This window comes from Barbus barbus (assembly GCF_936440315.1).
Source record: "Barbus barbus genome assembly, chromosome: 27".
Lineage (NCBI taxonomy): Eukaryota > Metazoa > Chordata > Actinopteri > Cypriniformes > Cyprinidae > Barbus > Barbus barbus.
In genome coordinates, this window is record NC_136755.1 from 29,833,762 (window position 1) to 29,846,111 (window position 12,350).

At 37.1% G+C, this 12,350-nt stretch overlaps 2 protein-coding genes across 3 annotated transcripts in view; one reads left to right on the forward strand and one right to left on the reverse strand.

Annotated features, from left to right (window-relative positions):
- Nucleotides 1-8,244, reverse strand: part of LOC306847556 (A-kinase anchor protein 9-like) — a 124,143-nt gene extending 115,899 nt beyond the window's left edge. Inside the window, exon 1 of the mRNA XM_079381545.1 lies at nt 7,992-8,244. Coding sequence (XP_079237671.1) covers nt 7,992-8,042 — 51 coding nt within the window. The 5' untranslated portion in view covers nt 8,043-8,244. The remainder of the gene's footprint in view (nt 1-7,991) is intronic.
- Nucleotides 1-12,350, forward strand: part of LOC306847560 (tRNA-dihydrouridine(47) synthase [NAD(P)(+)]-like) — a 356,345-nt gene that overhangs the window by 326,855 nt on the left and 17,140 nt on the right. The gene's annotated exons all lie outside the window — the stretch shown is intronic.

A 12,350-nucleotide genomic window follows, 5' to 3' on the forward strand; every position in this document is an offset into this window, starting at 1 on the left:
TGCACTAGATGAATATTTACTGAGTAATCCATTATGTTGTAGCAGGGGGTCAAAATGACATTCAGAGCCAAATTACAGGAGGGTAAAATGACTTTGAAAAGATGGCAGCATCATTATATTATTTCTACCCAGAGACTGGAAGCTCTATTAGTAAAATCTGTTGACTTTAGCAATCTGTGTTGAATTATATGCCAATGGTCTGTTCAAAAATGGGAAAAAGCCGTTTTTGTGTTTTTTCCCAAAGTTTGCATGCCAGGAACTCAAGAAATATTAAAGATATATTAATAGCCTCTTATATGTTGGTTCTAAACAAACTTTTCTTTTGGCATCTTCATTTTTAACGCAATATATGGTCCAGTTCCAGAGATAAAGGGACTCAATGAGGCTCCATTAGCCTATTTTTATTGGTCAAATAACACTTTGCATTTAGCTGATTGAGGAACGTGTGAAGAACAACAATGCTGTCTTGTTTGACCCTAACAAAGCAACATGCCTGTCTGGGTGCCAAAAAAATATTATTCTTCCAAAGTCTGCATGCCTATAACTCTAGAAGCACTGAAGTCAACTAATTTTACTAATGGACCTAACATTTTCTCAAGTCATTTTTCCCCCTCTATAATTTGGCTCCAAATCTCTGGTGAAAATTGTCATTTTGATCCCATTTTACAAAATAGTGGATTACTCAGTAAATATTCATCCATGACATTTAATATTTGGCTTTCGGCTTCATTTATGCATTTCTTTCACAAGAAAGAAAATCAAAACTTTTAGCCGGTTAAGTTGACATGGAATGACCCATGTGTAAATTACCTCATTACCTTAAACTTCATTATTTATTCACTTTTAGGTTCATGCAAAAACAGATGCTACAACTTCAGACTTGCATTCAGAATTGCAAACACTCTCCAACACAAAACCGAAAGGAAAAAAACATGCATGAATGCACACTTCATTCTGAAATAATAAATCACCCCTCTTTGGAATACTCTAGCATGCAATGATGCACTAACTTAGGTCTGCTCGATTACGACAAAAATCATAATCACGATTATTTTGGTCAATGTTGTAATCACGATTATTTAAAACGATTATTAGTGGGCCATATGACCAAAACTTTATATGAAAGATTTATTTAAAGATAGTGATATCAAATATATATTTTCTGTACATAAGGTTGCTATGGCATCTACATTTTAGAGACCAGCGAAATGTCACAATTCTCAGTACCACAGTAGAATACCAGAGTAACTAATATTAGTTAAAAACAACAACAACAAAGGTCCTCAATTATTGAAAATAATTAAACTGCCAGTAATAATTTTATTTTTTTAATGCAAGTCTAAAATAGCTATTCAGTTAACAGCCTACTAGAGAAATTGAATAACCTAATGTAAAATAAAACGGCATAGTCTTCACTGTAAGAATTAAACTTCTTTTGTTTTTTATTAAAGCTACAAAAGTAGTCAAGAGCAGTGAGTGATTTTGAATTTGTCTTTTGTTGTTTGATTATTAATAAAAAGCACACAGTTGGTAGCAGGAATATAGCCCGCTGTCACTTTAAGAACTGCACGTTCTTTTATCACATAACAGACGAGGGTTTACATGAATAATCACCAAGCGCTGCATTTTGACACATTTTTGCGAGTATTTGACCATTTAGGCGCTAAAAGATGACTTTACATGTCCGTGTTGTGTTCTGTCTCTGAGCGCATATACAGTAATCTTCCTGAGGAAGCGCAATGTTCTCTGTCACGCTTTTAAAAACAAAAATAAATCTCTAATCAACTTAAATCAAGCACGTCCCATTTTGCAAAAGTCTCGTTACATGATTTTACTGATTTGCACGTGAAATTGGCCTTTTATGGAGGAACAAAAGGGCACCGCTGGAAAGGGGGCGGAATGGGGCACATTAATCGTTTTATCTCGATTACTGTATTTTCATAATCATTGGAGGCCGAAATCGAAACTGAATTTCGATTAATTGCACAGGCCTACACTAATTCTAATCTTGCATCTTATTTACTAATTAAGCGTTTCCGTTTTGCAATGGCAGAAGACACTGACTGTTCTCCAGCCGTGTTCCTGAGCGTCTGAAGCACTCACTAATGACACTGGCATGAAAACAGCGTGTGCTGACAGCTGCTCTGAACAACAACCGTTCGGTGCAGCAAAGCAAACAGCAGATCTGAGCCAGCACATGATGCGCCAAACACACAAGCTCAGGGTTCATAGGTCATCCACCGAGTCTTTCACTGTGCTGAAACGAATCAAGATCTTTCTAAAGCCTCCAGTCCGCACATGCAAAAATCCCTTTATCTGTCTTGTGCAAATGTAACATCACAGTGCTGTGCAACATGCAAATACTCAACATGACAAACTCACATACTACATTTTATATTGCAGATGCTTTTATCCAAAGCCACTTGCATTGCATTTAAGATATGCATTTGATCAGTTCATGCATTCCCTGGGAATAGATCCCAGAATGACACAAGATGTTATGATGCTTCTGTTGTCCTTTCTTCATTACTGACAAAAAAAATTGTTTTTGACTTATAATGGCAAACCTATCAACTGAATTAATGACAAACTAAGGAGTTTTCTATTGATAAGTAAACACAGTGATTGCTTACATGACTGGGCAATTACAGAAAACTCACCAAACTAGAGCATCACAAACAGAAAGGCTTTAATATTTTACTGGACAAAACACGCAATCAGTCTGCAGTGATTTATTTCTGCTCCAAAGCAGCACAATTTTAAGAAACAAGTTTTTCTGCTTTTGTTCGGATTCACTCCAAATGTTTACAAAAGAAATGAATCATCTCTTTCCATCACAAACGTCTTTATTCAGTGGCTCCTGACATGTGGGTCAAAGACGAAAAGGGTGTTTCAAGCATCAAAAAAATAAGTGCAATACAGCTTTAAGTTTTGTTTTTTACCCATACATTAGAATGTGTGCTGTTTAAGTTTATATCTTTCTGAACAAAAAATTATTATCATGCATTTTTTTACCATTTATGACAGAAGACACGCACTAAATTATTTATATACCAAAAAATCTTGTTAGGTATATTTAAAATTTGAATCATTTGATGACATATTAAAAGACTCTATTTAAGCATCACAGTGCAGCCCTCAAATATCAATTAACTTTAATTTTTAAATCTTTATACTTTGCTAATGTCCTTCAAACCACGATGTTTTTCAATTTGCCAGCAAGAAGTTTTTGTAAGGAAGTGAAAATCATTTAAAATATATTAAAATTTAGTATGATCATACATTCTTATTTGTATTTTAATAAGTAGAGGTCAGAATAAGTATATGGTTTAATTTTTACATAAATATATGTTACTCTGAATGACGATTTGCCAAAAAGAGAGACAACATTGCCATTGTTCCCATAACTGAAATATTTTTAGTATTAATCGGTGTCATTAAATTAGTTTTAATAATAATCCTGAGTAAATGACTGCAGAAACAGATGTTGAAATATAATAAGCATTTTCTGACTTGCTCGGCCTCAAAAATTCCTGCTTGCAGCCACATTTATTAATACTTTCGGTTTGCAAACCGATATAATACAATCTGACTGATAAAAAGCAGCTGCTGCAGTGCATGTTGTGCCTAATAACATACTTCAGCCTTGACTACAGCTATCGTATTGTTTCATTAACATCACGAGTCAGTCTCTGTGCTCTCGACATGCTCCAGCAGGTTACAGTGACCTAAAGTCTGCAGAGAGATCTGTTTATATGCAGAAATGTGAAGCATGGGATCGATCCGGTGTAGCAATGGCTAGAAAATCCAGTCTCACAAGCCTATCCACATGTTCTCAGACTGTCCTTACATTGAACAGCACTAAACAACCTGTAAGAGCAGTCAGATTCACAGTGACCGGTCTTATCTGTACATGTATCAGGTGGATTCATATGTTAATATACAAGAGAGACACAGAAAGAGCATGACATGCATAAACACTCAAAACAAACATCACAAAAACTCAAAGAGAGAGAGTTTTACTCTAATCTAAATGTGAAGTAATTCTCTATGATTTACAAAGAGGTAAACATGAGGTAAATGTCAGAAGAAAGGAAGGTAAATTTAAGGTTATCCTCAGATAAATGACAGCGCTGAAGTCAATTTAAGGTAAATTTGTAAATATGAGTCAGTAAAATCTGGGGTAAATCTCAGAAATTATGAGGTAAATGACAGTTAAAATAGAGGTAAAAAGGAGGCAAATGTTAGTTAACTAACAGAGACAGCAGCGGCCCTACACTCCTCTTATGATCAGTACCTCGGTGTAAACATCTCCGAGAACCTGACTTGGACTACACACATCCAAACACAGGTCAAGAAAGCCAGACAAAGACTGTACCATCTGCGACAGCTGAGGAAATTCAGGGTCTCACCAGCAATCCTGAAAACTTTCTATTCAGGGACCATAGAAAGTGTATTGACTCAGTGCATCTCAGTGTGGTATGGAAACAGCTCCAATCAGGACTGCAAAGCACTACAGAGAGTTGTGCGCTTAGCTGAGCGCATCTCAGGGTCTGCTCTCCCCTCTCTGCAGGACATCTACCTCAAACGCTGCAAAAATAGAGCTGTCAAAATCATCAAGGACTCTAATCACCCTGCTAACCATCTATTCACTCTGCTTCCATCTGGTAAGCGCTTCTGTAGCCTGATGGCAAAAACTGAGAGACTGATGCGTTCACACCAGACGCGAATGAAGCGTTAAGCGCGAGTGATTTACATGTTAAGTCAATGCAAAGACGCGAATAGACATCCTGCGGCGCGATTCGTGCGAATGAGGCGGCGCGAATGACGCGATTCGCGGGAATGACGCGGCGCGAATCGCGCAAGTTCAAAAATCTGAACTTTGGCGGATATTCTCGCCGCGCTAACCAATCAGGAGCTTGCTCTAGTAGTGACGTGATTACGAGCGAGGCAGAAATCAAAACAACAATAGAGGACTAAATCATCGTAGCTGTATCCGGAGCTGTACTATAGACCAAAGATTACCTGTTAGATTTACCCAAAACAAATTATATCTTACGTTTATCCACTACAGAGACATCAGAGCCAGCGGCAAATGTCAGAAGGACTAGCCGAGGTTATGCTCCTCTCTTCGGGATACATGAGCACGAGCGCCCGGTGATCGCCTGGAGCTCACGGCTCCGAAATCGGCGAAGCACATTTTCAAATAGGGGCTGTTTTTATAAATAAACCGCAGATTTGAGTTTTAAACAACTACATTCTCGGCTGAAATACACGCGTCCAGTGTTTCCATAGCACATAAAGGGCTGATTTTATTTGCCAAATTCTATGCTCTCTGTGGCAGTCATTAGGCTTGTTTGAGATGAGCAAAATCTGCGCAGAACCGATCACCGGTGATCAGCGCGAGATGCATGCCGGTTAGAAATGTGTCCGAGGGCGGTCCGCCTTGCTCTGATGTCATGCTGACGTATGTCAAAAATCTCTCGCGAGCGCAAGGCGCACGTGTCGGATTCTGCAGTCGAGCGCAGTTGCTCTCCACCGACTGCGCTGATCAAAAGCATCATGGGAAACGACTTGCTGACGACACAGCTTAATGCTCATTGGCTGCGAATGTCATCTGATATTTTTTCCCCTTAATCCTAAGAAGTCCATTACCTACAGCCTAATACTATTTACTTTTTCTATAGTAATTTATTAGTAATTAGGACATGTGCTTTATTTACCCTTTTATTTTTATTTTCTTGGTTTGAAGTCCTGTTTGTTGTAATTTTCTCTTTATGTATTGTATGCTGGTGTTAATTTTGTACATTTACATTTTTGTACAACATTATTCCATTAAATAAATGAGTCAATCCATCAATACATGCATGCATAGGCTACATCTAATGTGACGGTTTTGCAATTAGGCCTCATGTTTGTGTGTTTTTATCTGAGATCTTTATCTGGGTATGTCTTATTTCAGGAGTGCAGTAAACAAAGCCCACACATGCATGCTAATTTCTTAATTTAAAATGTTTTTGTTTCATATTAATTTTGAATAATAATTTGCTGTACACACTTTTCCTAATCATTAAACATGAAATTCAAATTTACATTAAGGTGACAAACAATTGTGTAATATATTTATATGGAATATGTTTCATGTAAAAAAGGGATAGTTCACCCAAAGATTTTTTTTGGGGGGGGGTAAACTGTCCCTTAAGTAGGATACACATAATTAGGTTAATCAGCTGTGCCATATCCCACTCTGAAATGTTTAACCCATAATTAGGGATAACAGTGTAAATTTAGTGTAGCATCTGTGTGCTCCTCATTTCTCATTATGGCTTTGATTATAAAAGGCATCCACAAAGTGCTATAAAGAACGCGAACGCGATCTCTTCCATTGCTGACGTTTGCAGTCCAACAACACAACGAGATTCAGGAAGTGTCCTATGGGCACTTTTTTCACTCCTCCCCTCACTGCAGCCGCCTACTCTCGACTAAATTACAGGCGAGGCAAGGTGCATCTCAAACAAGCCTATAGTGCCCCCTGGCAGAAGCCCCGCCCATGATGCGAATTCGCGTCTGTTGTGCAGTGAATTTCACGCGCGAATGAAGCGAGTAAACCCAAAATGTTCACGCGTCCAACTACGCGCGAATAGCGCGATTTATTCGCGCAAGTCGCGTCCGGTGTGAACGCACCATTAGGAGGAGCTTCTTCCCCCAGGCCATCAGGCTCCTAAACTCTAAACTCTGTGTCATAACATCACATGACTCCATGTTAATGTCACCATATCAATAAGCTGTTCATAATTTTCTCTACCTCATATTGCTGCTATTTAAATACCTTGTACAACTTTTTTGCACATTCCTGTTATATTACTATTTATGTCAACAACATACTGACCTGCACATTTATATTTATATATATATATTTTTTTTTTTTCTACTTTTATTTTTCTTAATATTTGTATACTATATAATTGCACTGTCCTTGGAGCGGACCTGACCTACATTTCACTGCTGGTTATACTCTGTATAATTGTGTATGTGATGAATAAAAATCTTGAATAAGATGCAAGATGCAATATATTTTCAAAGGTAAATGTGAGGTATAGAGGTAAATACAAGTTAAATTACAGATTTCAGTTATATACTGAGGTAAATGACAGAAGAAAGGAAGGCAAATTTAGGGTAAACCTCAGAAAAACTTAATTCTGAGGTAAATGAGAGTATTGAAACCAACAGATTTAAGGTAAATATGTTGCAAAGGTCCGTAAAAACCAAGGTTAATTTCACACGTTAGCTATATTCTGAGGTAAATAACAGCTGTGAGGTAAAACGGAGGTAAATATGAGGCAAAAGTGACTTGATGTCACTTAAGATGTCAATTATTTTTAACTGTGAGGTAAAAAGGTAGATAGGATGTAAAATGTGAGTGAAATCACAGATGTCACTGAGGTAAATTACAGCAGTGAGGTAAAAAAGAGGTAAATATGAATAAAATCCCAAATGTCAGTTATTTTCTGTGGTAAACTTGATGCGAATGGGAGTTAAATCATGTAAATTATTTTGTGAGGTAAATGTGGTGATGTACACATGTAAGTGGTTCTCTGAGGTAAATGACAGCAGTGATGTAAAATAGATGTAAAAATTAGATAAATATAAGGCAACTGAGTGAAATCACAGATGTCAGTCATTTTCTGAGGTAAATGAGGTGTAAAATTGAGGCACATATGAGGTAAATATGAGCCAAATGTGAGTGAAATCACAAGTGTCAGTCGTTTTTTGAGGTAAATGCTAGAATTGAGGTCAAATTAAGGTAAACATGAGGTAAATGTGAGTCTCAGATGTCAGTGAGGTAATGACAGCAGTGGGTTGAATCTCAGATGGGCGGTAAATTCTGAGGTAAACTCCAGCAAGCTGAGGTAAATCTCAGGCGAGAGGGATATTCTGAGGTGAACGTCAGCAGACAGGTAAAGATGAGGTAAAGATGAGGTAAAGCTCACCTTGGCTTTGCCGGCCTGTAGTTTCCTCTGTCGCTCCTCGTCTTCCATCATCTCTGCGGTTCCTGCGGCTTAAACACGGACAGACGCGCGTCAGAAAAGCGCCGCACGCCTGGTGTTACACGCGGCGCGCTGACATGTGCGTCCGCTTCGGCTCAGACGGTAAATCTTTGGGATTTCTTCAGTGTTTTACTCGGGCTTTGCTGTCACCGTCGCCGCCATGTTTCTCCACGTAAACACAGCCTCGCGGCGCGGTGACGTCACGGCGCACGCGGCCGCTTTAAAACCTGACGCCGCAAATATCGGCTGTGCAACCAATATCAGTTACTGTTATATGTGCAGCAAGCAAATACAAATGATTGATAATTGTTTATTAGATATATGATTGACATTTTTGTATGTCATCCTGTATTTATGATCCATATTATACTGAACTGAATTTTGCATATATCGGCCCGGTTATGTTATAAGTGGCACATATCTTATTAAATAAATAATTAAAGACACAGTAAGAGGTCTGTAAGCCTTTTAAACACGGTAATCACATCTTTATTATAGCCTATGTTTTTTTGTTTTTTTAAAAAAAGGGTCAGTCAAGAAATTGAGCCAACAAAATATGTTTTGCTAACGTTTCTTTTACGTTATGAAAGCGTTATTTCTGAATAGTCTCTAAACGTTCAAAACTTGCAGGTTTTTAAATATTTTAAAGCATTTTTCTTGGTTACTTGAACTTTAAGAGAACATTCCTTGTTATTCTTTAGCAAACGTTATTGAAACGTTATTCTCTGAATATTCTGGAAAATTAGTAACATTTATAGAATGTTAGAGGAAAGTTCAAATAAAAGGTATCCAAAAATATAAATAGAGTTTTTGTGCTAACGCTTTGAGAACATTATAACACGTTACTTCTATGAATTATCAAATTGTTCAGGTTTTAAATTATTTTAAATGATTTGGTCATGTGAACTTTCAGTGAACATTATTATGTAACTTTTAAATATTCTCTAAACGTTTTTTAATGTTACATGAACATCCAACTAAAACGTTTCAGGAAAAAAAAAGTTCCATGAAGGATGTATAAATCATGTTTTTGTGCTAACGTTTTGAGAACATTCATAAAGACAAGACAGCTAACTAAAATATATTCAAAGAATGTTTTGCTATATCATTCTTAGTTATGAAAGTGTTATTTCTCTAAAATATCAAAATGCCCAGCTTTTTTGTATTTTTAAGATGTTATTTGGTTAAATGAATGTTATATTTTATCACTTCACAAACATTATGGGAATGTTACTTTTGAATGTTCTCTAAACATTTTGAAACAAGTAACATTAGACAAACTACAATGTCTCAGGAAAAAAACATTACATGAATGATGTATAGCCTAAATAATGTTTTTAGTAATATTTTGAGATGGCTCTGAATGAACGTTTTTCAGAAAAAATGTTCCATGAATGATGTATAAATAATGTTTTTTCTAGCTAATGTTTTGAGAACATTGTTAAAGAGCAGATAACTTTGAATGAACGCTCTATTATCGTAATGGAAGAAGGTTTGAGAGTCTGAGTCTCTCCGAGGCGTTCTGCTCGTCTGAAGTGAGTTTGTGTGAGATATCGGCCGTACCTGCAGCAGAAGCAGGAGATGGAGGTCTATTCCTGCGGCCGACCGGAGCTGAACAGCTGATGGTTTGACAGATCTTGAATTCCACCCATCTTCTCTTGGACATCCTTCAGTTTCCGCTGCCAAACTGAGCTTTAGGTCTCACCTGTGAACTGACGCTCAGAGATCCAGGAGCACTGAATGTTTGGCCTGTGAATTATTAATGTGAGAGCAGCACAGGATCAGGTTCAGAAACTCAAACACCTGCTGAGACACCAAACTAACTCAGTGACGCTCTACAGAAGAGAATAGAGTAGAATAGAGTTCTGTTGAGCTCTTATCATGACTGAGGAAACATCAGAAGTAAATTTCTCCATTGTAATCTCCATTTTACATTGTAAATTCTGTACAAAAAAATTATAATTTACTGGAAAAAATGTACTTTTTCTTTAAGTTTACAAATAAATAAATAGCTGTTAAAATACATAAATAAATACAGAAAAGTCTGTCATATTAATGCAAGATTTTTCTTATGAACCAACAGCTGTTTAATAAGAATGATAATAAAAAATACTAAAATTAAACATAAATAATAATAAGTAATGAGCTTTTTTAAATTGACATAAACACATAATATTATTTAATTATTCAATATCTAATATTTAAGAATAAAATGTAACAATAAAATAATTATTAATTTTAAAATTGCGTTTCTTATATATTTGTCATTGGGCGTCTGATCACACAACCTTTTATAAGTTATACATTTATTTACAGTCTTTATGAATTTTGTTAACTTCATATTTGATTACTTAATTCTAAATATCATTCCTAAAAAGTTCAGCCGTGTTCCATGTAAATTAATTGTATTATATACGCTGAAATTTGTGTGATTTGAAGCTATTAATAAAACAAGGATTATTGGAAATTTGAGTGAAAATGGGTGCAGAAACAATTTTCACTCACAAATTGCTTGTAGATTTCATAATTAAAAACAAAGAAATGGCAAGTAACGTGTTGAATAACATAACATTTTGAAAGAGAGAAATAGTATCTTGTAAAACATACTCCAATAATCTTTGTTTGATTTACAGCTTCAAAAAATATTTTTTTTTATTGTCAGTGAACCCACATGAATCCATATGTTATTGATTATAGATGGTTTTGCTGTATGAGAGGAAACATTTATCTAATTAGAGCTTCTGAATGATTTCACCAGATCAATCCTGAATTCATAACTAGATAACAGGACCTATATATACGTGTAAGTTATGTTCAACTCCACACACACAGGACCTCCAATCAACCACATCCACTGCTCTAACTCCCATCTTCTCCTTCTGTCCCCTCACCGAGGCAGAAGTACCCAAACTCTCCTCTCCAGCCATCCTACAGCATGTGCTCTCGACCCAATCCCCTCACACCTTCTCCAAACAATCTCTCCCACACTCTTACCGGCACTTTCTGACAAAGCATGCTGCACAACTTCTTGTCCAGGCCCTTGTCGTTTCTAGACTGGACTACTGCAATGCTCTTCTGGCTGGACTGCCATCAAACACAATCAAACCTCTACAAATGATTCAGAATGCAGCGGCACAACTGATCTTCAACGAGCCCAAAAGAGCCCATGTTACACTTCTCTTCATCTCCTTGCACTGGCTACCAGTGGCAGCTCGCATCCAGTTCAAGACACTGATGCTTGCGTACAGAACTACCACAGGCCCAGCACCAGCCTACTTCCACTCACTATTACGAACCTACATCCCCTCCAGAAGTCTGAGATCTGCTAGTGAGCGACGCCTTGTGGTACCATCACAGAGAGGCTCAAAATCACTCTCCAGAACATTCTCGTTCACCATTCCTGGCTGGTGGAATAATCTTCCCACCCCTATCCAGAACACCGGATCCCTGGTCATCTTCAAGCTACAACTGAAAACTCATCTCTTTCGGCAGTACTTGACTTCATCCTAAACTCAAAAAAACAAAAAAAACAACTTAATCTTTCCCTCTATCTTTCTCTCCTTCCCTTACTAGCTTGTACTTATTTGAACAATGACTGAGACTTGGTGTTACGAGCACTTCCTCTGTCTGATTGCCTCTTCAAGATGAATCGCTTCTTCTATTCCCCAATCGTAAGTCGCTTTGGATAAAAGCGTCTGCCAAATGACTAAATGTCTAAATGTAAATGTAAATGTTTTCTTGAAATAAAAACTTTCAGGTGTTTCTCCTGAAATTCTTAAGTATACAGAAATAAGGATTTTACTTAAATTTGATCTCATTTGTGATTTCTTCCATTTGTCTTACTAACACGAGCCGAACCTGTGTGAATAAAAGAGTTTGTCCTAATTAAACATTTGAATTACAGTATCGGTGAAGGTCGTACATGCTATCAGTCACACTGAGGCTCATTTCAGTAATGAAAGGGATCTGGACCTGTATGAAATATGCATGAGACAGGGGCTGCTGATTGAATGGAGGACCCTGCGCTCCTCGACCATCTCAAGTGTTTCAGACATCTGGCATCCTCAGCCTGCAAACGAGGAGAACGGCTCTTTGTATTAAAATCACTCGATATATGAGATCATCAGACACAGATGAAACCGCAGCTAATTCAGGTGTTCATTCAGCCCCACTTAGATATTTCTGGCTTTTGCACAGTAAATTAACCAAAGTCAGAACATCTAATCAAAGCCAGAAGCTTGTTTCTGCCACGGGATACAAAAAATAACAAAAGTGACATTTTATATCAAATTACAGGCATTT